This window comes from Simochromis diagramma, unplaced genomic scaffold, assembly GCF_900408965.1.
Source record: "Simochromis diagramma unplaced genomic scaffold, fSimDia1.1 OVJJ01000031.1, whole genome shotgun sequence".
In the NCBI taxonomy this organism is placed as follows: Eukaryota; Metazoa; Chordata; class Actinopteri; order Cichliformes; family Cichlidae; genus Simochromis; species Simochromis diagramma.
The window spans coordinates 2435107-2461588 of record NW_024386983.1 but is presented as its reverse complement, the minus strand read 5'-3'; the positions used below and the strand labels follow the sequence as shown (position 1 = coordinate 2461588).

General features: G+C 43.0%; 2 protein-coding genes across 7 annotated transcripts in view; both read right to left on the bottom strand.

Moving 5' to 3' along the window:
* Positions 1-257: 257 nt before the first annotated feature.
* On the bottom strand, positions 258-24180 carry LOC120738429 (SPARC-related modular calcium-binding protein 1-like). Its single transcript, XM_040039655.1, has 11 exons — positions 22205-24180; positions 11472-11646; positions 10787-11011; positions 10055-10108; positions 9212-9259; positions 7557-7637; positions 7200-7392; positions 6243-6301; positions 5943-6036; positions 4148-4494; positions 258-952 (listed from the first exon to the last, which is right to left on the bottom strand). The coding sequence occupies exons 1-10, from the start codon at positions 22283-22285 to the stop codon at positions 4164-4166; spliced, it is 1341 nt and encodes a 446-aa protein (XP_039895589.1). The 5' UTR covers positions 22286-24180; the 3' UTR covers positions 258-952; positions 4148-4163.
* A 117-nt stretch (positions 24181-24297) lies between these two features.
* Positions 24298-26482, bottom strand: part of actn4 (actinin, alpha 4) — a 56463-nt gene continuing 54278 nt past the window's right edge. For all 6 annotated transcript variants that reach the window (XM_040039648.1, XM_040039651.1, XM_040039646.1 and 3 more), the window contains one exon: positions 24298-26338. In XM_040039648.1, the coding sequence (XP_039895582.1) occupies positions 26180-26338 (159 nt within the window). In that variant the 3' untranslated portion in view covers positions 24298-26179. The remainder of the gene's footprint in view (positions 26339-26482) is intronic.

The window sequence follows — 26482 nt, the reverse complement described above, 5'->3', positions numbered from 1 at the left end:
TCAGTGATGACCTGAGACGGGCACTAATGCAGGATGGGAAATAAGTTTTACTTGACTGTTATGAAAGATGCGATTCCTCTGTTGTTTCCTGTTTATCTGTTGATTAGTTTATTAGGGGACAACAACTCGGGCAGCTGTTGCTGTGGAAACCAACGGACCTCCTGTTAGACCTAATGAAGGACACGGCGGCTCCATTGATAACCACCGAGTCTGAGATGCCGAGACAGCGTTCACACATATGACTGCTGAGATGAATAAAAATGAGACGACAAATTTATTGAAATTTACAAACAGCAAAAACATGAAGGTTGAAGTTACATCCATCCATCACACCTGTTTTTCCCTTTTTTAACTCACAATTACTTAGTAGAAAATGCTGTGAGTCGATGATGTGGTCTGAAAATACAACTTAACGAACAAATTACAAAAGTACATATACTTATGTATACATGTGTTAATATATACTGTCAGTATGTGTTGTAACAAAGTATGTACAAAGAAGAAGAGATGCAGGCTCGGGAAGTAAAAGACACATAAGATTAATGAAAGGAGAAAAAGGAAAGCAGTAACTGAATAAATTAAGGTTTCTTGGTGTTATTGGTCTGGAATCACGAGCAAAAGTCAGCCAAAAAGAATCAAAGCTGAACCCCTGGATGGCTCTGCAGGGCGTGAAACAGCAGAGGACACTGAGCTGCAAGTGGCTGAGAATGGATCAGATTACTGTAGTGGTTGTCTGGAGTGCCGATTGTATCTGAGCTGGAGGTTGCACATTAAAACCTCCCCCTGCTCCGCCCCACAGCGATAGTGTCAGGAATTTGCGACCATGTAGGAACAAGTGGGCGACAGAACAGATCTTCCAACCCCAACGATGGCGCTTCTATGACTTAATCACTAAAACGAGCTGCCTTTTGATGTCAGCTGATTTGTCTCGTTGCTCTCGGTCGCTTTGACTCTGAAAGAGAACCAAAAAAAATGGGAAAGAGAAATGAAGGGTAGGAAAATAAAGACAATAGAATCACATCAATGGAAACTATTTTTCAACTCTAGCCTGTTTTACCGAGCTCAGCAGAGTGACATGGGTCCACTGGCAGCGTGTCTGGGGAGTCGGCTCCTCCATCACTACTGGAGGTCACTGCTATCTCCCCCAGACACATGTTAGTTCAATGCCCCATGTGCCTCTCTTTATCCTGTCTTTCTCTTCATCTCTGAATTAGCAGCTGCTCCTCAGTCCACTTGCCTCTGTCTGCCACCTGCCAGTTCTTATCTTTGCACTTCACCTTGCTGCTCTGCTTGTCCTCTTGCTGACTTTCACTTTTCATACTTTCTGCAGTGATTCTTACTGCCCTTCCCGTCCCTGTTGTTGCCTTTGTGCAGAACCTAATTTCACCAGTGTGTCCTCCTGTTCATAAAGCAAGACTTTCAGGTCATCCAGACTCGAGGCCTGTTTCCTCGTATCCACTCTATATTCCTGCTCTTGCATCTCTTCAGGCACTGCTGCTTTCTAATGCTATACAATCTCTACAGTCACACTTCATTGACGCCGAGGCTGCACACAGGTCTTTCTGACTGCTGTTCCTTAAATGAGATTACACTTGTGTCATTCAGTCTAACTATTATGGCTGAGTCATGCTCGAGTGAATATACAACAACAACCTCAACTAAGAATTATCAATTTTTGATTGATAATCAGTTGTTACCGACCTCAGCCTCTGGGGAACTACTTTCAATTCCAAGGAGACTGCACAGATCAGCTGGTGTGAGGCAACGTTTCTCCAAACAAGCCCAATCTGACTGACTGACTGCCGTCACTTTCACACAGATCGGTGAAGGTTTGCAAATGATAACAATGGATTGCATTTATATAGCGCTTTACAATTCCACTATTCATTCACACGCTGGTGGAGGCAGCTACAGTTGTAGCCACAGCTGCAGACTGACAGAAGCGAGGCTGCCATATCGCGCCATCGGCCCCTCACCAGTGGGCGGTAGGTGAAGTGACTTGCCCAAGGACACAACGACCAAGACTGTCCGAGCCGGGGCTCGAACCGACAACCTTGCGATCACAAGACGAACTGCCAACTCTCAGGTCAGGTCAGCTGACGTGTCACTGACGATGTCAGTCTAGACTTTAAATGGGATCCTTGTAGCTGCTCTAATCTTGTATTTTCAACATTATTTCTAAATAACATGGTACTTTGATAACTCTGCCAGTGAAATCTTGGAAAAATAAACTGAAGTTTTCAGTTTACACAAAATATATAAAATGATCTACAGGATGTTTGCAGATACAGTGACAAAATGCTGCTGTTCTCTGTCATCCGCCCTTCACTGTATAATCGTGTTTTTCATGCTTGTCGGTGGAATCAGCATCATGATTTAAGATCTCCATATGAACCAGATGTTTTGTTTTGTTTACATCAACAGAAATGACAGAAAAATCCAGGCAGAGAAAGACGGAATATCGAGCTTATGACCCTTACAAACTTATAATAAATCCCAGACTCGTGTTGCTATAACTAAGAAAAACACACACACTGGTCGAGCTGTCACTGCCGTCTGCGGTGGGCTGATTAGTGAATCGCTGTCACCACCGAGCTGTGACTGATAGCCCCCTGACAAATGGGCCTTTTCACCTCGACCACCGTTTGTTTTCGTTTTACGAAGGTACATAAACACTCAGACATCGTGGGTGTAATTTGTCTCGCTGCCAGCCCAAACTGCTCGGCTCCCCTTAGATCAACAGCCTGAAAAGGAGAGAAAAGACGCTTTTACCTCAGCCAGCAGACCAATGAGGAGGCCGGTTAACAGCCGTGTGAGAGAGAGAGACAGCTGTGAAAACTGAGACGAGAACAACTCTGCGTTATCCCACTGCTGCTGAAATATCACCAGGTATATTAGGTAGGTATATTCTGCTGCTTCTACTTTTACTTATCTAAATCCTGCTACCACTAACTGCTCAGTATCACTGAAACTGGAGTTATACTACTGTGATTATGCCACAGCAGAGGCGTAGGCTGTTTCATGGATGGATTTGCTTTCCCAAAATAACTACAAGTTGCAGCTTCTTAGCAGTAATAAGAAGCTGCAAGAGGAAACAATCAGCAGAGGAAACAATGAAACTGAATTTAATAAGATGTAATTGTATCCTGTTTGTTCCTTTTCTAATGCGCAGCTCATATTCTGCCCACGCAGACATGTTTTCTTATTTTCATAGCTCTGATAATCTGTGTATTAGCTCGACATTCATCAACTCTCAGACCAACACGAGCTGCTTAGTTTCAGTTGGGGTGACTGAAGTAGACAAAAGAGACTGGAAATAAGAAAAAAGAGGAAATATTAAATTATAAAGCAACGATCAGAGCTGTAAACTAGCTGCCATCCAAACCATACAACTTAAAAAACACTTCCAAAACATTGTGCTAACCTGAAGACAAAAGGAAACATGGAGACATTCCCACTCTGTGACTGTGTTTCTAAACTATGGCACATGAGCCGAAAACGATCACTTCATCAACCTGGCTGGAGAAACGTATCAAATGAGCTTCATGCAGCATGAGCGGGTTCGCACTGAGCAGCAGCTGGAGTGAGAACAGAGACTCTGCTCCCTGTCGTTGCACCTGTCCTTAATCAGGCCGATCGGTTCAACGGCTCCGAAGAATTGGTGCATTCACGGCGTGTGCTCTACTCTCTGCTAGACTGCACCGGCGAGCTCAACGTGTTATTTTGAAACAAGCTGAGCTGGTCAAAGCTGCTGTTTTATTGAACTGTGTCATGGTCTAAGTGAACTTTGATTATATTCTGTTTTTACGGGCAGCAGTGTGAAGGTTAGCGTCAGCTCGATGGTGGTTAAGCATGTGCAGTACGTCGTTAGGGCGCGTAGAGCTGCCGTTCCTATAGTCTACCAGCCTTCCCACTGTCATTATCTTAATAAAGGGAAAATCTGTTCAAGTTCAAATCTGTGGCAAACAAGAAACATGTAATGAGTAAAAAGGCCAGCTGTATTAGATATATTCAGATTTATCTTATTTTTTCACAGAGCACAGAAAGTTAAGCAAGGGTGATGCAAATCATTCCCAACAAGAGGTACAAGTTGGAAAAAATTAGAAATGATTAGCTTAACCACTGGGTTTATACTGCAGTCACATACCTGACGGTAAGCCTCCTCAGAGAGCCAGGCACACCCTCAGCTCCTCTAACGTTAGGCTTCGGTCTCGATCGCTGTCGCAGTACTGGGCGAACTTCTTAGCACAGCGTCGTGGCTTCAGTCTGCGCCGCAGGAACTGACGGAGGGGTCGAGCCTCACGCTCACTGAGCCACCCGTCGGAGTCCACGTCCAGCTGACTAAAGTGCCACTGCAGCACCACCTCTGGCCTAGAAGACTCTGCAGCATCAGCGGGGGCATTATCCAGAGAGGAGGAAGATGATGAAGGAGCCACAGAGGGTGGAGGGTTTGAAGTGGGCGAAGGAGCACTGGAAGGATCTGTGTTTGAGTCTCTGATGGAAAGAAGCGGCACAAAAACCCAAGAGATGGGACACTTTGCTGGTGTAAAGGACGCCACCTCATTCAGGTTCTTTTTTTAAATCACTTTTCACAGAAAACACATTTAAAGAAACAGTTCTGTGTGACAAAATAGTGAGAAAGTTAAATTTGAAAGTCACTCAAACCTTAAAATCGCTGTTAGCATCACAGAGAGCACGGAATAAGAGAAGGAGCAGCCGACATCTTCACACATCTGTACTCAGATTTGACAGTGTGTCTCAATGTTTACACACTGATCGTATAAAACCCAGCAGCACTATTCACAACGCTCCAGCAGAACTCAATAAACATCCCATTTCACAAGAACAAGGGAGCCTGCTGACAAACAGAATCACCAGATGGATTTCTCAGTTCCCTCTTATCAGTTATAAAGCAAGCTGAGCAACTGAAGCTTCAAATTTATGTCAGACACAAACCGCAAACAAGTCTGGAATGAATGAAACAGCAAAGCCAAAGTTATCGTGAAGAAATATGCTGGAGCTGAAAATCTGTGCATGTTTGGTGGAGAATAATAAAGTGGGTGAAGGATGGGACACAGATGCATGAAAAGCATGAACCTGAAGAAGTGAGCCAACAACATGTTTGTAAACTGAGACTGAGGAGCAGATGGAAAGAATGAGGTAAGTGCTGATTGGCAAACGCAGGAAAACAGATGGGAATATTCCGTTCTGTTCTTCCTGCAGGTTATCAGGTGCTTGATCAAATCTGCACCGTTCACCGATGTGTGAAACTGGTTTTCATTTTCAATTCTGCGTACCATCTCAGCACTACAACACACCGGAGGAATCGCTATCAGCTCCTGCTGTGCAACAGGTGGCACATTACACACCTGAGACGGAAGAATTTCTCTTGATTTAAAGCAGATCTACAGGTTTCACGTTGTACGAGCACGCAGGCACAGAGCGGACATAATGCAAACTTATGGTGCGAGTCTGAAGCCTGTTCCATTTCACAAAATCAAAACATATTTAAATAATACAAACACAGCCTGCTGAGTTCGTAGGGGTCTTCTAAACGGATGTCTGCTTATTGAGAAATGATTTTTATCTGAGATAACTGTGCCATCTACTGTTTCCACCGTATATTTCCTAAATCAGTGCCTGCTTACTCAAATATACTTGCACATTAGTCAGTTTTCTCTCTACAGAGAGGTATATTGAAATTTCAGGCACTAAGACAAACTTCCACATGTAGACACTTTGGGACTCAGAAACTCGACCTGCTACAGACGTGTTTTTCATTTCTATTTAGAGATTCTGACATGAGAGTACGTGCAGATGATGAAAAAGTGAGTAAATAACACTTTCAGACACAGCCTGAGATGTTACTGTGAGTTTCACAGAAGATCATTAATCACTGCTGCACTCGCCACCCCCTTGCTGTCTACAGTATCCAGACTTACTGGTAGGGACTCTGACTCCCAGCATGCTGTGCTTCCACCTGCAGCGCTCTGACCAGACTCTGAAGGAACTTCTTCTTACGAGCTCCAGGACACCCTGTGGGATCAGAGTAAAGACTGTAACCTGAATGATATGACACGTAACAAATGGCCTATACATAGTAAACAGGATGAGAAATTCACATCTGGGCAAACTGCTTTTCAGTTATTTTGGCTGAAAATGGAAAATGTGTGAGATGTTTACAGGATGTTTTAAATCAGTATATTTTTGTTTTTCCACCAATCAGAAACTTTCATATTTACCAGGCAGAGGTTTCTCCAGTGAGGCAGCCTCTGCCCTAGTGCAGTCCGGGATTTGATTCCTGTGAACACACACACACACACACACACACACACACACACACACACACACACACACACACACACAGTGGAATCACTGATCACATTTTCATGGAACTACACATTAAAATAAAAACTTTATATGGCTCATCTCACTTCATGATTTATTTTTAGCTTTTTATTGTTTATTAATGCGACGAAGCCCCAGCTGAGTATTGTGAGCGCTGTCATCTCGGTCCTTTGAAACCAGACTGAAACCAGCAGCTGAGACTGTAAACTCCTGGTTTACTGAGGTCACAGAGGGACTTGAGCAGTAGAATTTGAATTAATAAATGCAAAATATGACTGGCACTTCTTTTCATGTACACAAATCTGATGCTTTGATTTGTTTTGTGTGCTAAAGGGGGAAACAGCTGTTTGATTTAATTGGCTGACAGTGATTTCTATTTACAGAATTACAAGTCCAACCACATAAAGCGCTTAGACATTAGATAGAAAAATTTTAAAAAACGCATTAGGCCTAAGGGAGTTTATTCTCACATCAGTGAACCAAAACCATCACAAGAAAACATCCACCAGTTCGCTCCCAGGAGTTTGAAAGCAGCTGTGCAGCAACAACGCTGATAAAGCCCCTCGAGAACAGGAAAGTCCGACCGTAATTTATTCTGATTTGCTCTGTGGCTTTCCTTTAAGGCGAATCCACCTAGGGAGCAGTGACAGTAATTGGTGTAAAATTATATGATTAACATGAAATGCTTCTGTGACTGCAAAACCAGTCAAATCTGACGACTGGAAGGGAGGACAGGGGATAAGAGGAGCGAAAAAAAAGAAAAGACAGTAAAAGAGAAAGTTTTTAAAAGGAATAACAGTCAAGTTTCCAACACACTAATGAGCTAAATAACGAACAAACAGATTTCTTACCGTGCTGAGGTGCCTGGTCGTGGCCTCCCAGTGTCCACTCTGACACACCAGCAGTAACCCGTAGCAGTGTGGCACTGCACGGGGCTGTAACGCCCATCTGCAGTGCATTCTGGGATGAAACGCTCATCCTCCCGGGCTTGACGAGTCTGAGAGAGCAGAGACGCTCGCTCACGCTGACAAGTCTGAGGATTGTCTGCACACACACACACACACTTATTCTATATCAAAGCAATTCTGTAAAGTTACATAAAATACACACAAAGGCTGTTTAAAATATGTGGAATGAAAGTTTAAGCGTTAAAAGAAGAGTACATATATGAGAATACATATACATATATAAACATATACGACTCTTACCAGGAGGTCGTCTGAGTGAGCGGTTTCCTCGTGACTCAGAGTTCATCAGGATGGTCACCCAGAAAGGAGGCGCCGTCAGCTCTGAATGAGAATAAAAGCAGCTTTCAAATAAGATTTCAGAGTATTTCCCTTTTTCTTAGAGGTCGTTCAGCTGAATATCTGCTACAATAACACAACGTGACATGAAAAAAACTGCATCCAGTATACGTATGTGTTACATTTATATTATATTATATTTCAAGTACACTGGGAGGAACACAGAGCTTTTCCCTTTATCAAAACATCCCCACTGTTTAACACCCAGGACTGACCCAAATATATCTTAACGTAAACCGAAAGAGAATTTCTCTCTAAACTCACGAGGACTTATCTCTGTAGCTGCTCAGTGCTTTTTATCTTCACCATGTTGTTTGCTTCTGAGTAATATTATGTGGGGTTTGTTTAACCCTTTAAGACCTACCATAGAACCAAGTCCGCCAGAGCTTATATTATATTTTTACATGCTGTGGAGCCATTTTTGGGAGCATTTCAAGTTGATATACATCAATACAACCATTATAGCCCAAATTTTAATAATATGTATGCATTAAGTGCATAGTAATTACATAAATTGCAAAAAAGTGCAATAAACTACAAAAAAAATGTAAAATCATTTTTGTTTTTTTAACATATATTTCTAGTTAGAGAAATTTAAGAGGCTTATCCCTCAAAACTGTAAATACAAAAAAGTTGCACAAACTAGTTTCCCACCACAGGAAATTTATTTTGAGTGTCTTCATAGTTTTATTTTTGAAATACACCAATTTTTATATACTGCAGGAAAAACGAAAATAAATATTATACTGCAAATTTGCAAAAAAACAGCAGCATATGCATCAAAATAAACTATTTCCAGCAGTGCAATATGAGTCCTCAGCATCCCAGAAATGACACAGAAAGTCATAAAGTCAAAGATAACTTTTAAAAACACCAGTATAAGCTCATGAGGCCCTGATGGTAAAAAAAAAACCTACATTTCCGCAAAATGACGTCACTTCCGGTTTGGGGCAGGACATGGTGGACATAGGATAGTTCGCGCTGATGGCTTTAAAGGGTTAAAGACCTTTTTCTCAAGAACCAGTGCCATGTTACATATTATATATTATATTATGTTAAATCTGATGCTGTGAAAAAGCAGTGAGCAGCACTGTCACATTGTAGTTGTTATTAAAAAAGGGAAAGTTTGGAAAGTTAAAAATGTTAAGGAGGGTTGAAACAGAAAAGACTTGACCCTGGAACCTCTGCTGTATCGTCAGTGTGTTATATGGTTTTGTTTGTTTAGGATGAAGATGAAAAATGAAACAAATTAAAACCCATACATGTAAAATGATAATCTATTTATTTTTTACATTTGTTAGAAGATTCAATATATACCCCAGTTCCTAAAAAATTTAATTTTCTGAGTCCTGTATGTGATGTATGTTTCAAGTTTTTCCACTTTACAAAACATGAAAATTAGCCTTCTGTTCCTCACTTACAGCTAATCTTTAATTGAAACTGACGTGCTGGTATATAAATGACATGTAGTGAGCTTCACAGTGGTTAGTCATAGCAGCTATGTTCTGCCCACGTATGCATTAAAACATCTTTAGTAGAAGAGGTTTTTATTTTCTCACCTGCAGGTTTTCTAGGGTCCAGCGTAGGTCCAGGTCCAACGTCTCCATCTGAAATAAAAGAAAACAGAGTGAATGGAAGAAGAAGAAGATGGGGGGATAGTTTGGACAGATGGAGGAAAGCATGTGAAAAATACTTTAAATTTAACAAGAAACTTAGAGGAAAACTACATTTCTACATGACACTGCAGAGCAGCTCAACAAACCTTTACCAAAAATCCTCAGTTGCATCTGTAAGGGGACAAAACTTTTATAAACCCACAAAGGCTCACGAAAACTACACTTATGCTGCCAGTATAAGATTTTGCAGCAGCACGTAGTAGAGTTATGTATGCCAGACTGGACAAGAGCATAAACCTGATGGAGACTGCTGCTTTAGAAAATCTGAATGTCAGAGTAAGTGACCTTTAAATTAGAGCAGACCAAACCTGGCAACCTTTTCTGACTTGGAGTGGAACATCTTGGAGACGTTATGGAGCATTAGGTTTGTTTTCCTCTTAGGTGAGTTTTTTTGGTACTATTTTTATGTTTTATAATGTAAAGAAGTAAAAAAAGGACCCAAAAAAGAATGAGAGTAGAGGGAAAAATCAGACAAAGAGGCATTTTTAGAGTCTTGGCATGTGAAGTGCTCTGTGAATTATTAAGTCCCTGCAGATGTGTCTGGCAGAGAAACAAGCAGCGTGTGATGCCAGGAAAAGGCAGAACGAAGGACAAATGAGAAACATACAGACACACATCTAACCTGTAGTGAATGAAACATATGAGTGTGTGCACACTGTGCTCCACAGTTATTTTAAAGCAAGGACAAAACTGCCTTTGTGCAATTTAAATAAAGCGTCTTCTTACCTTTGACTGGAGTTGCATCTGTATCGGTGATCTGAACGAGCTTGGTGAGGTGATCTGTTCAGAATAACAGGCACAGCTCAGAGTGGACAACAGACTAAAGTTCAACATTCGTTCTGAAGAATTAGAGGACTTCCACCTTTTCAGGCCTACACACAGCCTTGGCTGTTGTTTGCATGTATCCTCGAGTGCTGGTGTATCTGTATTTCTCTGACATCAACAGTGAAACTGAGCCATTGTTGTTACACTTGGAGCTGATAAACACCGAACAATCGCTACTTTTACTGAAATGCATGAAACCAGAAGACTTCACAACCAAGTCCACGCACAGACTGTTAGTGCTCTATTAGCGTAGACTATTTCCTGCTGTCTGATACATGTGAGAAACTGTCATCTATGTATGAAAAGAGCTTAAGAAAATTACTCCTTCATTCTCTGCTGCAGGTAGCAACATGTATGCTGGTAAAGTAGTCCATGCAAACAAAAATACTCGAGTTTCATTACAAAGTAAAGCAGTTTTAATAAAAGACATCAAAGAAAACCCTGAATACAATAAATAAGGCAAATTAAATCAGTGCTTCCATACGTGACATGTGAGCTCACCAAAATACATCAAATACATGCATTTTTATAACATACATAAAAATGCTATTTTAAAGTCCTTCACAGTTAAGTTGTTTTGTTTTGGGGTTTTTTGCCAACAATCTGTAATACTTTGAATAAAACATAACTGACCGGTGCAGTTGGGGATCACATGGAGGGCCGTGGTACCACTGACAGGTTTGCCATCAGGCGTGGAGCACCAGCAATATCCGGTCTGGTTGTGGCACTGTATGGGCATGAAGTGACCTTCGGGACCGCACGCAGGCACAAAAACTGCAGCTGCAGGACTACCACGGCTGCGGGCTCTGGCCTCAAGGCCCTGAGCTCGGGCCAGCTGGCATTTAGTCTGCAACGGATCTAAAACAGAGGAAATTAGTATCCACATGTGCTGCTATAGATGGGAAGAGTGGAAATCATGAATCCTGATGACACAGATGTGCATACCGTTGCTCTGCCGACCAATAAAAAGTAGTCATTGTTAATTTAAGAAGAATGTTTCTATTGACTGAGTTGATTCACTTGGGAAGAACATTTTAAGCTGATTGAATGAAGGACAGGAGCACAGTGGTGTCCGTTTATTTATGCTCCCGGTTTAAGATTAAAACAATCATTAAGAGCAGGCAGAGGTGGCAGGAAACTACAGCTAATTAATAACAGGCGTCTTTTTGTACTCGTGATATAAAGCAGCTCAAATTCAGATAGAAACATGAGAAAAGTTTATTTCAGTTCAGATTTTTTAAGCCAGTAAACTCACCACCAGAGCATCATGGGAAACATTAAGAACAGCTTGTGATGATGTCGCTGTAAAGCCCTGTACCTGCACAGTGTCCCCGTGGGACGTGGCGGAGCTGTGTGTTGATGCACTGTGCCCTCTGAAAGGCACACAGCGATTTATACAGCCTGCCATTGCTGCCACACACAGGTCTGTGGCGCCCCCTCTGGCAGTCCAGCACACAACCACGAGGCCACATGTTCTCTGTGATCAGGAAGGGCTGCAAACAGGAAACATTTAGGGTGTTGATTGCCATGTCAGTTATAAACACACTATGAAGGGAAAAGACAGTAAAAAGAGGTTTTAAAGCTTCGACATGTCAGCCGTCTGTGAAGAGGTGGTGGTGGAATCCTGCTCACGGTTATAGTTTGTTCAGATCTAAGTCTATGAGTTTTCAGTTTCTCTCCTGTGTCCTTGTATCTCATTTAAAAGTCTCTGTGCTTGGTGTTTTTCTGTCTTGTTACATCCTACTTTCTATTGATAGACTGTGTCTGGTGCATGTTTTAGCTTTACTTCCCCTTGTCATCTTATCCTGATTTAGTTCAGCTGTGTCCTCCAAGTGTCTCACCTCTCTCTGTGTATTTATAGTCGCTGTCTCCTTTTGGCAGATCGTCACGCTACAGCTGTGAAGGATAAAATGACCAGAACTTTGTCTGACTATTAAAGTCACTCCTTGAAAGAAAACGAGTGAGAGAAAAGAGAATAAACGGCCTCACAAATGTGTCGGGAAAGGCCGTTACAGAGCGTGTCTTTCTCACACCTGCAGTTTTACCTGTAAACTGGCTCCAGCTTTGCAAACTGAGTGGATAAACTTTATTAATTGAAGGAGAATGGCAACTTTTATAGTTATTTATTCACCTTTCAGTCACTTTCATTTTAAACTGTGTAATTTTAAAACTGTATATTCTGTGTATTTATTATCTCAGTCTTATTGCCTGTTCTTATTGTTCTTATCTTTAACTGCTCTGTTGTATGTTAATTGCACCTTGGGGATAAATAAAGTCTTTCTGATTCTTCCTGCACAGTCTCCATTTCTTCTAGGAGCTGCGATTGGCTCTGTGCCTCACGGGGAGACTTTAAGGTGCATTAAGTGATTTTTTTTTTTTTTTAATTTTCAAGGTAAATATAATGAATGAAAAATGAGTCTGTGACAAGCAGCATAATATTTTGGAAGAACTCTCATTAAAAGCTCTAAGAAGGCAGTGGAAACATGGCCAAAAGCTATTTAGACTGCACACCACAGTTTCCTCTTTTCTGAGCCGTACAATTTATGCTAATCTTTCACGATTTACCAAACTGCTTCCAAAATAATTCTGACGTTTTTACACTGCCGTGAAAACACAATTTACAGGACTAATACTGCTACTGCATTTTACTGGGCACCACTCAAACATACCAGAAGAGGTACATTCGAGACACTGGGGATCAGAAAGGCCCCAGAAGAAAAACCCTTGTGAATTTTGTTGTGCATGATCAGATATAACAGACAAACCTTCAGAGCAAATTCTTCCAAAGATACTGAGAATGCACAACATGTAAACTTGTGACAAAGAGAGAGGAAAAGGGAGGAGAAGAGGCATTGATTCATGGAGAATCTGGTGAGTGCGATGACCTAAATTACTCCCACATGAGCCTGAAAGCCCACTCTCAAGTCACAATCACACACATCTCTATTTAAATACACACAGATTCCTCACACCGCCTCGCAGACTCACCGAAAACTCCCCAAACATACAAGGTGGTGCACACTCAGCTCACGCCTATACAATACATACAGAGTTGGCTGCTAACTCCACCCTCTCGCTCTTCATCAGAGCCTCTTTGTCAGCTGGCCTCCCCTCTCTCCTCACACACGCTAACACACACACTCTGAGACACACGGGTAAATCTGCTATGGTGTGTCAAACATTGCTGACATAATTTAGTGGTGAATAAGGCCTCTGTGCCTTAATGCCAGGACATTAATTAATGTGAACAAATCAAGATACACAAACAGAGCGAACAAATAAAGCTTTGCTGCTGCTCTCTCCTCAGACACAAGAGCAAACACGACCAATTAAGTTATTTTAGTGAGCAAACATGTCAATCATTTGCTGGTTTTATGCAGACTGTTATGACATGGCTTTGCAAGTGTAATAATTTAGGTATTAGGGGTCCACCCTTCGTTAGTGTTGCTTCAGTTCATTGAGATTTGTGGGGTATTTGTTCACGCACGTTATGATATGACGTGTTTAGGCCAGCCACCAATTCCACATGTTGATATGATCCTTGGACATTTACCCACAATGTACTTTGTGATGTTTGCGTCGTCCCTGAGTAATTCAAGAGCCGGTGACTCAGAAATGAAGGTAAAAAAATGAAAAATTGAACACTACGAACTCAATCAGCTGATTCAGAAGAGGTCAGAGTGAGTCGTGGATTTTACACGGAGGACAAAAGGAAGAACGAGAGGAACGCATCCTGGAAGAGAAAGAGGCAATTAAGAAAAAATAATAAATGAATAAAACACTGCCAAGGGAATAAATGATGAATAAAAAATATGTTTTTAGTTATGAAAGAGATAAAAAAATTAATTTGAGGACAGAGATAAAATAAAAACTTATTAGTGAAAAAGAAGCCTAGAGGAGGTGCAAGAGGATTGAAGGGTGGAGCAGGAGTCTAGCTGGTAGACTGGCTTTCCTGTCTGTCAGGCACAACTACACCAACGACTCCTCAGTGTTAAAATGATTCGCATCAATGTTTCTGGCCTTGTAAACTCGAGCCTGAGTGTGTGCGAGCAGCAGAGAAAGTGAGAACAAGCTGCCACTGTCTCCTCCTGCCTCGCACCTTCCAGATTCCTCAGAGTGGCGGCTGTAGGAAAACAGAAAAACTCATCTCCTGAGCTTTGCCGTGTGATGTTTGGCGTGAGAGAGCAGCTGATGCTGACGAAAGGCCTGTTAACACCCCGAGCTGGGATTTAGCGTCAGAACAAACTGCCTGTGTCGTGGGGAATCACTCACTTAGCATTTTTTTTTTTAAAGTCTGAATTTCATTTATGCAGCAGGTCATTAAAGGGCAAACACACACAGATGAATGATGATGACATGTTTACATCTCAGGTGCAGATGTGTGTGCACAAACATCACCTTGTTTTCTTCATGCATTCCCTGAGAAGACGCATACCATCACACTGCTACACATACATATGGTGCGACTGGAGGAGACCAGCTCTTTTGTATATTTCAAACCATCCATCCAGTTTCTGCTATTTATCAGGTGAGACACCTTCTCCCCTGTCACCTCCTCTAGCTCTTCTCGCTGGACACTGAGCCAGTTTAGAGATGTAATCCCTCCAGCGTGTCGTTGGTCCATCCTGGGATTTCCTCCCAACTAGAGTTGCCTGAAAAATCTCGCCAGGCATCCAGGAGGCACGCCCAAACCACCTCAACTGGCTGCTTTCAGTGAGGAGGAATAGTTGCCTAAAGCAACTACCAGTGAGAGCAGAGGACATGAATGACTGACTCTGGTGGGGGATTTAAAGCAATCAGACACCGGAATATCCACACGCCTCTGAATTTGTAGCACCAGCCAAATTCTCATTCGCTATTTTACAGTTTCCAGACTCACAGCCGCACGGGGAGATGAGACTAACATCACCGTCCAGCTTCGTATCATTTATTGGCTTTAAATGCCCTACACAGCTTTCTCATACAATCTGGTCCACAAAAAGTTAACACAAACTGGTTTAGCTTTTATTATGTTTAGTCAAGCAACATACTACATTTTCATTACAGTTCTGCAAGTAGGACGCCCTGCAGACTTTAATAAAACTGATTCCAAAATGGAGAATTTTCTTCTTGCACATATTCTCTCGTTCAGTGATCGTGTAGGACATCTCGTTAAGAAGTAAAAGACCGTTTAGTTTATGTACGAATTTCCTCTGATGTCTTTGTGAATTTTTGTATCTGGTTATGGCCCTAATACTGTAAAATCCAAACACATTATCTCAACATAGAGGAGATCTTATTTATAAAGATATTATGTCCCTCGTAAAAAGCACTAATACAAGAAAAAACAGAGAAGGAGGTACGGGACAGCTGGACTCCCACAGGAGATGTTGTGGGTCAAGTTCAGCATCTTCCAGCCTGAGCTGCAGGGACATCACTTCTTGTCATCATTCATCATTCACCAACTACAACTACAGCCTCTGTCAGGATTTTACAGCATGCCAGGGGCTCACTCAGAGACCAGGCTGCTGTGAAACACTGTCAGGGTTTTTATGGTACAGTCTTCTATCCAGTCCAGCAGGAAACAGCGAGCAGAAAGAAGACAGAAGCTTTACAAATGCAGAGATATTTTTTAAAACTCCATTATGACGATGCATTCAGGCACCAGTGGGAAACCTAAAACAATATACAATGTTAAAAGTTATTTTATTGATGCTATTATTAACAATGTAGTTTTAATTCTTTATAACTGGAAGAGACATTTTTTGATTTCTTGAGACATCACAACCCCAATTCCTTTTTTTTTTTTTTCTTTTGCCTGTCCCGTTTGGCTCTTTTGCATCAGAATTATTGTCTAAAGGCGAACAAAGATGCTCAACGGATTTACTTTACCAAACGGACCATCCCAGCCTTGCCGTAATGGTCCATTTGATTCACCTTTTATTGTTTATTTTATTTTCACTTGCTAAATACGAGACAGACTTGACTGGGGAAAAGAAAGAGGGAAAGAAAAACAGCGGGGAAGAGGGACGGGGATAAAGGGCAAAAAACAAAACAACAAAATAAGCAGACAAAAAATGAATATATCAATCACCTGGATCACCTGTTGAGAAAGAAAAAAGAGAAAACAAGCAGAAGAAAAAAAAAAAAAAGAGCGACATAATAAACAACATCACGATGATCTAAATATTAAACATTATTGTGCAGCACATAAGATCAACAGCGCACAGTGTGCTTTGAGGTAGGAGCCAAAAAGGGTGTAGTTTGTGTGTGTGAGCACCCGTGTGTACACCTGTGAGCATGGACGCGCTTGTATTTAAAAGGTTCCTTCATGTGATGATCTGCCAGAGGGTGTGGGGGTGCCACAGCCCCATCCTCCAGGACATGAAGCAGGTATGGAGGAGATCAAGACTCCAGACATCCAGAGGCCCTCAGAACACAAGAGACCAAGGAAGACCAACAGAGGGGCAGCCGCGCCACTGTCCCAGAAAGAGCTGAGGAGAGTCCCAGATGAGGGCTCACTCAGCAGCCGCGGAGCAGAAGCCAGGGGGGGTTGCAGTGACGTGCTCGTGAGCCCCAGGCCGAGACGTCGAGGGCACCCCACCCCCGAAGGGGCCCGAGCGAGCCCCAGGCTCCAGGCCCCGACAAGCAGCCACCAGGAGTGAGCCGGTGTGTACCTGGACGCCCATCCCCGGACACAAAGAACCACCAACGCACCGATGTCTGAGGGCGTCTGCCACTGGAAGGGGAAGTGGTGGTGGTGGTGGTGGTGGGGGGGGGGGGGGGGGGGGGGGGGGGGGGGGGGGGAGATAGGCCTCCAAACCTTGGAGGGCCTGAGATGTCCCCAGAGAGGTGGCGTCTGACACCCAACCTGACATATAGACACAGACATACAGGCACACACAGATACAAACATCCATTCCTACCCTCATGCTCTCATATGCACTTACTCCACACTCAACCAACGTGGAGACAGACACAAAGAGACACAGCCCCGGGTCTAGGTACCCTTGCCCCTGGAGGGGGGAACTGCACCCAGACCCAGGTGGTGTTACCCTCTTCCCTGGTGTGGAGAGAAGCAGACCGCCCCGACTCGGCAGCAGCAGGGAGGCCCCACACTCCAGACCCCAATTGGACGGCCAACCTCTCCTCCCAGACCCAACAGGCTGCAGAGAACGGGGGTGTGTGAGGACTCCAAACCTCCCTCCGCCCTGCTCATATGTAGTGTTGATGCATGTGTGTTCTAAGGTGCATTTAAAACCCAGGAGGGCATGGAGCTACCTGCCAGAGAGCAGCAGGTAAGCGCATAGCCCCTCCTGATAGCCCTCAATGTCTACATGTATTTAAAATTGAGAGGTGGGCAACGACGCCAGGGGTGAGGTTGTACACCCTGATGGTCTTTTGGATTCCATGTAGCGTGCCCACCCCCAAGGTCCTATATGTATGTGTAATGAGAGTGTGAGTAATGTGAATGTCTAAGTTGTGGGATAAAATTGAGGCACAGGCAGCCAGAAGGGGACAGAGGGGGGGGATGCCTCCCCTGCACCCTGGTGCCGGTGTCTTTACCCCAAGGCCCTGCATGTGTGGGTGATTGTGGTGCAGCAGGAAGAGGGAGGCAGCTGGAGATGGGGAGGGAAGGAAGGGAGGGGCAAGTGACACCCCCATACTCTGCAACCCACCAGGGAAAGGGGGCCCAGGCCCATCCGGACCGGGGCCCAGTTCAGCAGCGCTGCCCGGCCCCAGAGCCCGGGACAGCCCACCCGACCCCACCACATAGAAAACTGCACCCACCACGTCATTCACTCATCTTCCAGACTACACAAGACAATAGACGCCCAGGCTGAGATCTTCCTCCACCTCTCCTGTATCTCCCCCCTCCTGCAGAGAGAGTTCCTGAAGAGAGGAGACCTCCTGCAAGATGTAACAGCCTCCCCACCAGTTGAAGAGCCCCCCATGTGGCTCGATGCACTGGCAGCACCCTGTGCCAGGGCTAGGGGCCCCATACACCCACCCGCCCGCCCACAACCCCGGCAACACACCAACCAGGACCCAAGCCCCCCAATTCCAAAAAAGTTTGGACGCTTTGTAAAATGTAAATGTAATGATCTGCAAATCTCATAAACATGACTAAAAATAAAAAGCATATCAAATGTTTAAACTGAGACATTTTATAACTAATTAGGTTAATTATGACCCCATCAGTAAAATTAGTGGTTATAAAAAGAGCATCACAGAGAGGCAGGGTTTCTCAGACGTAAACATGGACAGAGATTGACCAGTCGACAAAAAACACATCTAAAAATTGAGGAACAATTTCAAAACATTGCTTCCCAATGTAAAACTATGAAGGCTTGAATGTTCATCATCTGCAGTGCACCTCTCCATCCACACATGCAGGGCAGCGCTCTGCTGTGCAAAGAAGCCGTACGTGCACATGATCCAGAAACACTGCTGGGCCAAAGCTCATTTCAAATGGACTCAGGGAAAGTGGAAAACTGTTCAGAATAATCAAACAGGTTTTTGTTTTCTTTTGAAACATGGACACCGTGTCCTCTGGCCCAAAGAGAAGAGGGATCATCTGGCTCGTTATCAGTGCTCGGTTTAAAAGGCGTGCATGGAATTGGCAGTTTGCACATCTGGAAAGAGGCCATCAGTGCCAATCTGTTTTTTATTTCACTCCTGAAAACGAAGCCGTTTGTTGTTTTTAATCTCTCTCTGCACTTCTTCTCTATCTCCACTTTCAACCAGTTGAAATAGAAAAGTGCTTCTCACTGGAGATCTCCTGAGGTTCTCTCTCCAATACTGGTGTATTAAATGACTGGTGTGTGAGTCTATATAAGTAAAACTGAATTGTACTGAGCTGAATAGGAATACCAGTAGTCAGAAACATTGAAATGGTATTTTCAGGTAAACTTCCAGCTGGCCTCTCGCATTATTTCTTTATTCCAAATAGTAGTTTTTAGAACGTAACACTGTTGCTCTGTTTTTTTACCCCCCCATGTTAGCACTGAAGTATTTCTATTCAGAGTGCCTCTGGCAGTGTGCAGTGACTTTAGTCAGCGTGCCATATTTCATGTTCTATAATATTTATACACGCACTCACAGTGTATAGCTGATATTTGTCTAGCACACTGTAAAATATATGGCAGGATTACTGGGGCTGTTTTTCATTCTCTCTCTCTCACACACACACCTGTCTATCTCCCATGAGTAGCAGCTTAAATATTTGCCTGGCAGCACAGTGTGTGTGTGTGTGTGTGTGTGTGTGTGTGTGTGTGTGTGTGTGTGTGTGTGGGGTGTGGTGTGGTCCTGCTGGCTGGTCCTACCCTCCTGCTCTCCAGGGAGCTCTCACAAACCCTGGACAACTACTAAATCAACCCGATTAATGAATGTCTTTATGCTGAATATAAACATCGTGTGGGCCAGAATAAAGAGAATAATACAAACGCTCCTCTGAGGCCGTGTCACGACTGCTCGCTTTGACTAAAGCGATTATGAAGATGATAAAACCAGACAGTTTAGACCCACTGTGGCATTGCTGTTAGTGGCCAGTCCCTGAACAGTAATACTCAATTACACAAATAAAACACTTCTTAACATTTAGCAGCTGCAAGATGTTTTTTCTTACCCACACTAAAAGCGCTGTTGCCGCTGCAGCTCCGTTTGTTTGTTTTTTTAACTTGGTCCTCCTGGAAGATTTAAGCTCGGGTAGAATTTTGGTGTAAAAGGGTCGACTTTGGTTTACTTTTCTTTGAGAAAACTAACCTTTACACTTTAGAGGAATGCTTTCACAAACGCAGCTAATTTGTGAGTATACATGCAGATATTTTCAGTTAAAGTCCAACAAATCAAACTAAATCTTACGGTTGTGGGTATCTGCAAGAAACATACAAATGTGAATAAAACTCAAGGCTAGTAGTTCAAAAGCAATAAAACTAAAGTCTTTAATACTATTGTTCCACCCAAGACCTGCAATTTTCCAAGAAGCTCGCCAACAACTTTTATGGAATATAGTCAATCCTCTTTCATATCAAATGTAATGGTCTATTAAATGCCTCATAAATGCACGTTTTTAAAAATGGCTTGTACCTATTACCTTGATAAACTTTTGACTTTAAAGGTTTTTAGGCCAGAGTCCGGGTTAGATACTGAGTAACTACCTTACAAACATATCTGAAATAATGACTGTTTTATCACCTGATGATGAATTAATTTCACAGACCTTTCACAAAAGGAACAAACATGAACAAGAATCATCCAAAAAAAGAGAAAACATCCAGTGATGCACTTTTTTGAAGACAGACGTTTGAGGAGAATGATCAGAGCGCTCTGAGCTGATAGGAAGCTCAGATCAACAGTAACTCAAAGTCACCCAGTCGTTACAATCAAGGTGTGCAGAAGAGCAGCTCTGAAGACTCAGTACATCGGACCTTAAAGCAGCAGACGTCACTCCTGCCAGCTAAGAACAGAAAACTCTCCAGAAGAACAGAAGACTGGAAAATGTCATCTGATCTGTTGGGTCTCAATTTCTACTGCAACATTCAGATGGCAGGGTCAACAATAAACAAAAGGAAAGCTGCTTCATATCAATAGTTCAGGCTGGTGGCAAAGGTGTAATGGTGTGGGGGATGTTTTCACGGCACACTTCAGGGTCCTTAGTGCTACCTGAGTGTTGCTGCTGACCATTTCCATCCATTTACAACCACAAGATAAAATCTTCTGACAGCTACTTAAGGATAACACACCATGCCATAAAACACAGGTTTCTTGAACATGACAACAAGCTCACTGTGCCATGTCAATATGGACCAAACCCAGTACTAGCCTGGTGTAGCTAATAAAGTGTGCATCATGGACATGATCTGCTGTCCTGCCCTCCTTCAAGATTACTTTATTTATACCCGTAGGCAAATTTGCTTTACAGAATATATGATAGCATTTGGCATCCCTTCACTAACACACACGCCTATTTAAACCTGATAGACACATATTTGGTAAGTATAAAAGATAAAAGAAACTTTTTCTTTAATTTAAAAAGAAAAATTCACCCCGTAGAAGATGGGAACCATTATTCAGAATTGATAAAGCCATCTGTCGTACCTGTTTAGAGTACAGGGAGGCTAAACAGGGCTGTGACTCGCCTATCAGACGACTGGAGCATCTCACTATCCGATTCAGGTCTGACCGAACCATGCCACCAAGCAAAAAGATAAAGCAGACTGAATATAAGAACGATAAAAGAAAATTCAAATTGTTCAGTCAGTGTGAAAATGATCGAGTTTCCTGAGGCTGTAAAGGCGCGGCGACCTTTTTGCAGACCGATTTGCAATTCTCATGAAAATTGAGTATGTCATTGATTATGGTTGAAAGATATTTATATGACTGCACTTGATCTGTTTTCTGTCCTTTGCATTCACCTGTGAAGAGCTGATAATTCTGTCTAATATAAGGTTACTTTGTGAGTCTTGTAAGGTGGAAGTGATCTGCTTAAATGTGCATCAATTATAAATTCATACATTTTCCTCTTTAGATCCTATTTAAAATCTGCGCGATCTGACTGTATCATAACATCACATGAAACCCTGCTGTGCGGTTAGTTTTGTTCACTTTTCATCTTTAACGCGTGTTGTTTATGTGATACAATTCACTTTGGTAGCTCTTAGACAGACATAACGTTACTGCAGTTTTGGTTAATTTTTCTCAAAAATACACCTTTAGATTTTGTTTCTGTTTACGGGAAACTCTGTTAAACTTTTACACAAATGTGTAAAAAAACAAAGTTCAGAATAAGTGGGTTAGTTTACTTAACTAGGTTACAGTTACTAGTTTGAGGATCGAAGACAAGACAGACACGAATGTACAGGAAAGTCTAAGCAGAACAGAGCAACACATTATTATAACTGTGGTCAGGTCCATTAGTCCAGTAACGCATTAACCGCTGTGTCCAATCAGGAACGTTAGCGTGACCCGTGAACGCGCTTTGATAAAGCGAAACCTTATTTTTCCAGACATGTTTGCGCCTGCACCGCTGCTGTTACAGAACTGCCAGAGAAATGAGAGTTCGGGTCTTACCGCCGTCTTGTCGGTCTGAACCGACTCCGAGAGCAAGAAGAGGAGCAGCGCGCGGCAGGTGAAGGTGAGCGCGAGCATCATTGCTGCCACGGAGGAGCACACGCGGAGCGGCCGCGCGCCGCTGGCTCTCTGGTGTGCAGAGGTTTCAGAGCTGAGGCCGGCCACAGTTTGAGCGCGCTGGCGTGATCGAGGAGGAAGAGAAGAGGCACGTCGGGACTCAGGAGCCGCTCCTTCCGACCTGCTCACGTCCTCATGCTGCTGCGAAGTGGTCGCGAGCTCCTCCGAGGAGTGTGGCTCAGCACGCGCACATGAGACCCTCTGCTTCCCAAAGTGTACTGCCCATTTCCGCTCTCCTCGTGCCAAAAACGCTAACGCAATCCAAAGGGTGAAGCACAAAGCTCTCTTAAACCTACACGCTTGTAAATCCAGTCCAGTCTCTCTCACAACACCTGGAGCCACTTCTGAAAGCTCAAGAAAGCAATTTAAACTCAAATAAACAAAAGAAAAATGTGTTTATTTTTACAACTGCATGAACATCTGTGTGCACAAAGGAGAGACAAATTAAAGGAAAAACCCAAAGCCCCCTCTAAAGTTAAGGGATCTGGGGTATTTTCAGCATTTAGAATGAATAAATTAAAATTCAATTAGATTAAAATATTTTATTAGAAACTTTTGTGCTATGTATGATTCTCAAGCTCCCGTGTAGCCCTGTGCCCTCATACAGATGTATTATTGAAATGGTAGAGTGGTCTACAAAGCGGTGAAAGAAAGATTTCTTCCTAAGTTAACTTACAATCCTGTATATCCTCCTGGTACAAAAGATTTAGCATCAATATATACTTAAAGTATTGAAAGGTGTCGCCCCGTTTCCCCTCTGCACACGCCCGTGTTTCAGTGCACTGATTGGGACACATATGGAGATGCTGCGTGAATGCGTTTATTTAAAATAAACAAGTAGCTTGTGATCGGTACTACTTTAAATTAAGTGATCCGTTCTCTTACCTGTCTGAACACCTACAATAGATTGCGCACAGACATGTTAAATTGTGCTCTCAGCACCCAAAACACCAAGTTACTGGTGTTTTGGAAGAATGCAGCTCCATGCCTCTGTGCTGTGGGTTTCTTTTTCCTTTCATTTGTCTCCCTTCAGTGAGTGCTACTGGCACAGAGGATGAAGTGTACCAATATTTCCTTTAGCCCACAAAAATCCCTGTGCAGGCAGAGCATGACTCAAATGGTATCAACTCCGTATTTATATTAGAAAGCCTCACTGGCTGCTGGGCTGAACTTGGCTGGGAATCATGTAATAGCACTTCACGTGTCCTAAACTGCACCCATGACTATAATTTGTATTTTATTGTAATTCTCACCACCTAGCAGTGTGGCTCTCTGGCGTTCTGTTACTTTCATATCATCTCTCGTTAAATATTCTCTCTGCAGAGTCAGCACATGCAGACAGTAATGCATTTATGAGAGCTTTATGACGTGTATACTATCTTTAAAGTGTATACTATCATGAATGTTTTAGTCTTCAACTTTCAGAGCTTTGTATTTTTATTGGCCTCTTGGTGAGGATAATGGGAAGTTAATGTACATGTGAAATTCGGGGTTTATATTTTGTAATTACAAGCTTTAATGTGATTTAAATGTTCCACCTCTGCAGTCTTTTGCATTGACTCCAGGTTCTCAGTAATTCATGAACGCTCATAAACAATCCCACTGGCTAACTTATCACGGTCATTTTGAGGGTTAAGTGGACATTTCCTGTGGACTTGAAGAAAGTCACCTGGATAAGCCCAATTGTGCTGGATGATGATGTTTCCTTCAGATTGGTCAGCAAACAAAAACTGCTGCAGTAACCACAGCATGCCTTAATCACTCTGAGTGTAAAAGATGTTACAGAAGACCCATTTTAGTTTGTTTACATTTGCCTAAATGACTTTGGTAACGCTACAAACAACCCAAAGATTATCACAAAGTACAAAGCTGGAGATTTGTTTCCTTTTTACAGTTAAAGAGAAAATCTGCTCTTTTGTATCTCAAGTTTAAAAACACAGACACGCACAAGAACGAGGCATGAAGACAGTCGCAGGTATTTTTGTAAGGAAACTTTTTATGTGTGCTTTGTGAAACTCACTTATCATTAGAGACAGAAGGCGTTGCAGTTTCCAGTACAGCAGATAAGGTTTGATATTAAAGAGTACAAAAAAGGAAAAAAAAAAAAAAAGAAACAAAATCACAATTCCAGAGTTCATTTCTTTACAACCTCGCAGGGAAAAAAAGAATGAAAAAGAGAAACAAGCTTTTGGTCCGAGTCTTCTCTTCCCGCTTCCTTCCCGTCTGCTCGCCCTCCTCTCCCACGAAGACGGGAGAAATCACTTGTCCTCCGTTTAATTTTGACAGGAAACTCAGGCGGGACCTGGTTTGATGACCACAGCTTTCCCCAGATATTGAGCGCACAATATGATTGCATAGTTCTTTTACATAACAATTTTCCTTTTTTTAAAAAGTTTTTCTTCGTTTTGCGTACAATGGAATGTTTACACAGAGACTCCCCAAACGTTCCCCTCCCTCCTTCCTTAGCAGTGATTTTTTTGTACTTCTCTTCAGAGACAAGTGAGGGGAAGGAGGGGGGAGAAAGTGAGGGGGAGAGAGATAGAGGAGGGAACAGGGCTGTAGCCACCAACAGGCACGCTTATCTATTAAATACTTTCACCTTCCCCCTCACGAACCTTCATTCGGCCAATCAAACGGATCCGTGACATCCCGCGTATGTATGCCAGGCAGATGAAACTCGACTAACTTTGAGTAATACAGTCTAAACTTTTATATAAATGTGAGGTTTTCGTACTTAAACAAGCACCCGATGCCTAACAGAGGAATAATTTCACAGAAGCAGATATTTGTAATTATTATGCTGTTGCTCATCATGGATTTTATACAGGAGAAGGCCTTTAGGTCAACTTTTCCATGGTTAGTTTGGCCAAAATTAAAAAGTAAAACCTGAAGAAAAGACTTCTGGAAGCTCAAACCTATCCACTGGTGAAACTGCTTTTAAATTTCTCTGTTTTCTTGTTTCATTTTCTTTATTATCTTTTTAATAATAAATGTCTACTTTGCCCTACTGAAAGGCCTGCGGTTGATTACTCTCAACGGCTGGGACTCTGTGTGTGTCATTCTTCAGACTGAAAAAATAAGTATGTACAGCGCTAAGCCCCGCCCACCCCCACCTCCCACCACCCACCTGGTCCAGAAAACGAATGAGAAAGAAAAAAAAAAAAAAAAAAAAAAAAAAGAGGGGGAAAAAAAAAAGAAACGCAGACAGGAAGAGGAAAAGAGCTGAGGTTAGACAGGTCACCTTATCCAGCAACGTGGGAATTATGGGTAAATAGGTCATTTTATCTCTGGTTGGTCAACTCCCCCGCCCCTCCATCCCACCCTTCTGACCCCTGACCCCGCAGCATAAATCTCTCCAGGATCTAATACACAAACTTGCCAGTCGCCACATCAAACCCCCCCCCCCACACGGCCTGGACCCCCGCCCGGCAAGAAGAAGAAAAATTATAATAAAATAAACAAAAATTAGCATAAGTATCAGATTAGCTTGTGCCCCCCCATAATCCTAACCCCCGTCCCTCCCCGTTTAAACCCCATGAAGGCAGAGAGGGTGAAGCTAAGGACCCGCACTACAGAGCAACTCCGCCCCCCGTCCCACAGACGCCCCCAGATGTGCCCGTTCAAATAAACCTTTATGACAAACTGATGCTGAACATCCTTTTGTGACAGTGGGGCTGGAGGCCAAACCACGAGAACTACAGCTCAATCAGCAAGCTCTTAACGATTTCTAAACCGGCACTCGCAGGGGCACATCGTGACCACCACTCAAAATTCTTCCCAGCGCTCGACTCACGGCGTCTCCTCTACCTCCCTCTCCCTCCCCTCATCTGTCCAGCCCTCCTCCTCGTCTCGCCTCCTCTACAGGTCACTCTCTCCATACAGGGCGGTGGAGAAGGACATGTAGTCGAGGGCTCCGGGGACAGCGTCGGGCCCCGTGTAGGGTGCCATGCGGGCGATGCAGTACTCCGCCTGGTCTGGAGGGAGCTCCCGCCTCAGCTCATCAGCTGTGATGTAGTTCTGGTGGAAACAGGAGGCAAAGAGTTCACTGCTAAAGCACTAAATGACAGACGGCTTAATAGAGATGAAAAACTTATGTTATCGATCTTCTAAGACAACAGAGGATCGTATTATTGGCTGAATATCATCATTTAGTTCCAAACT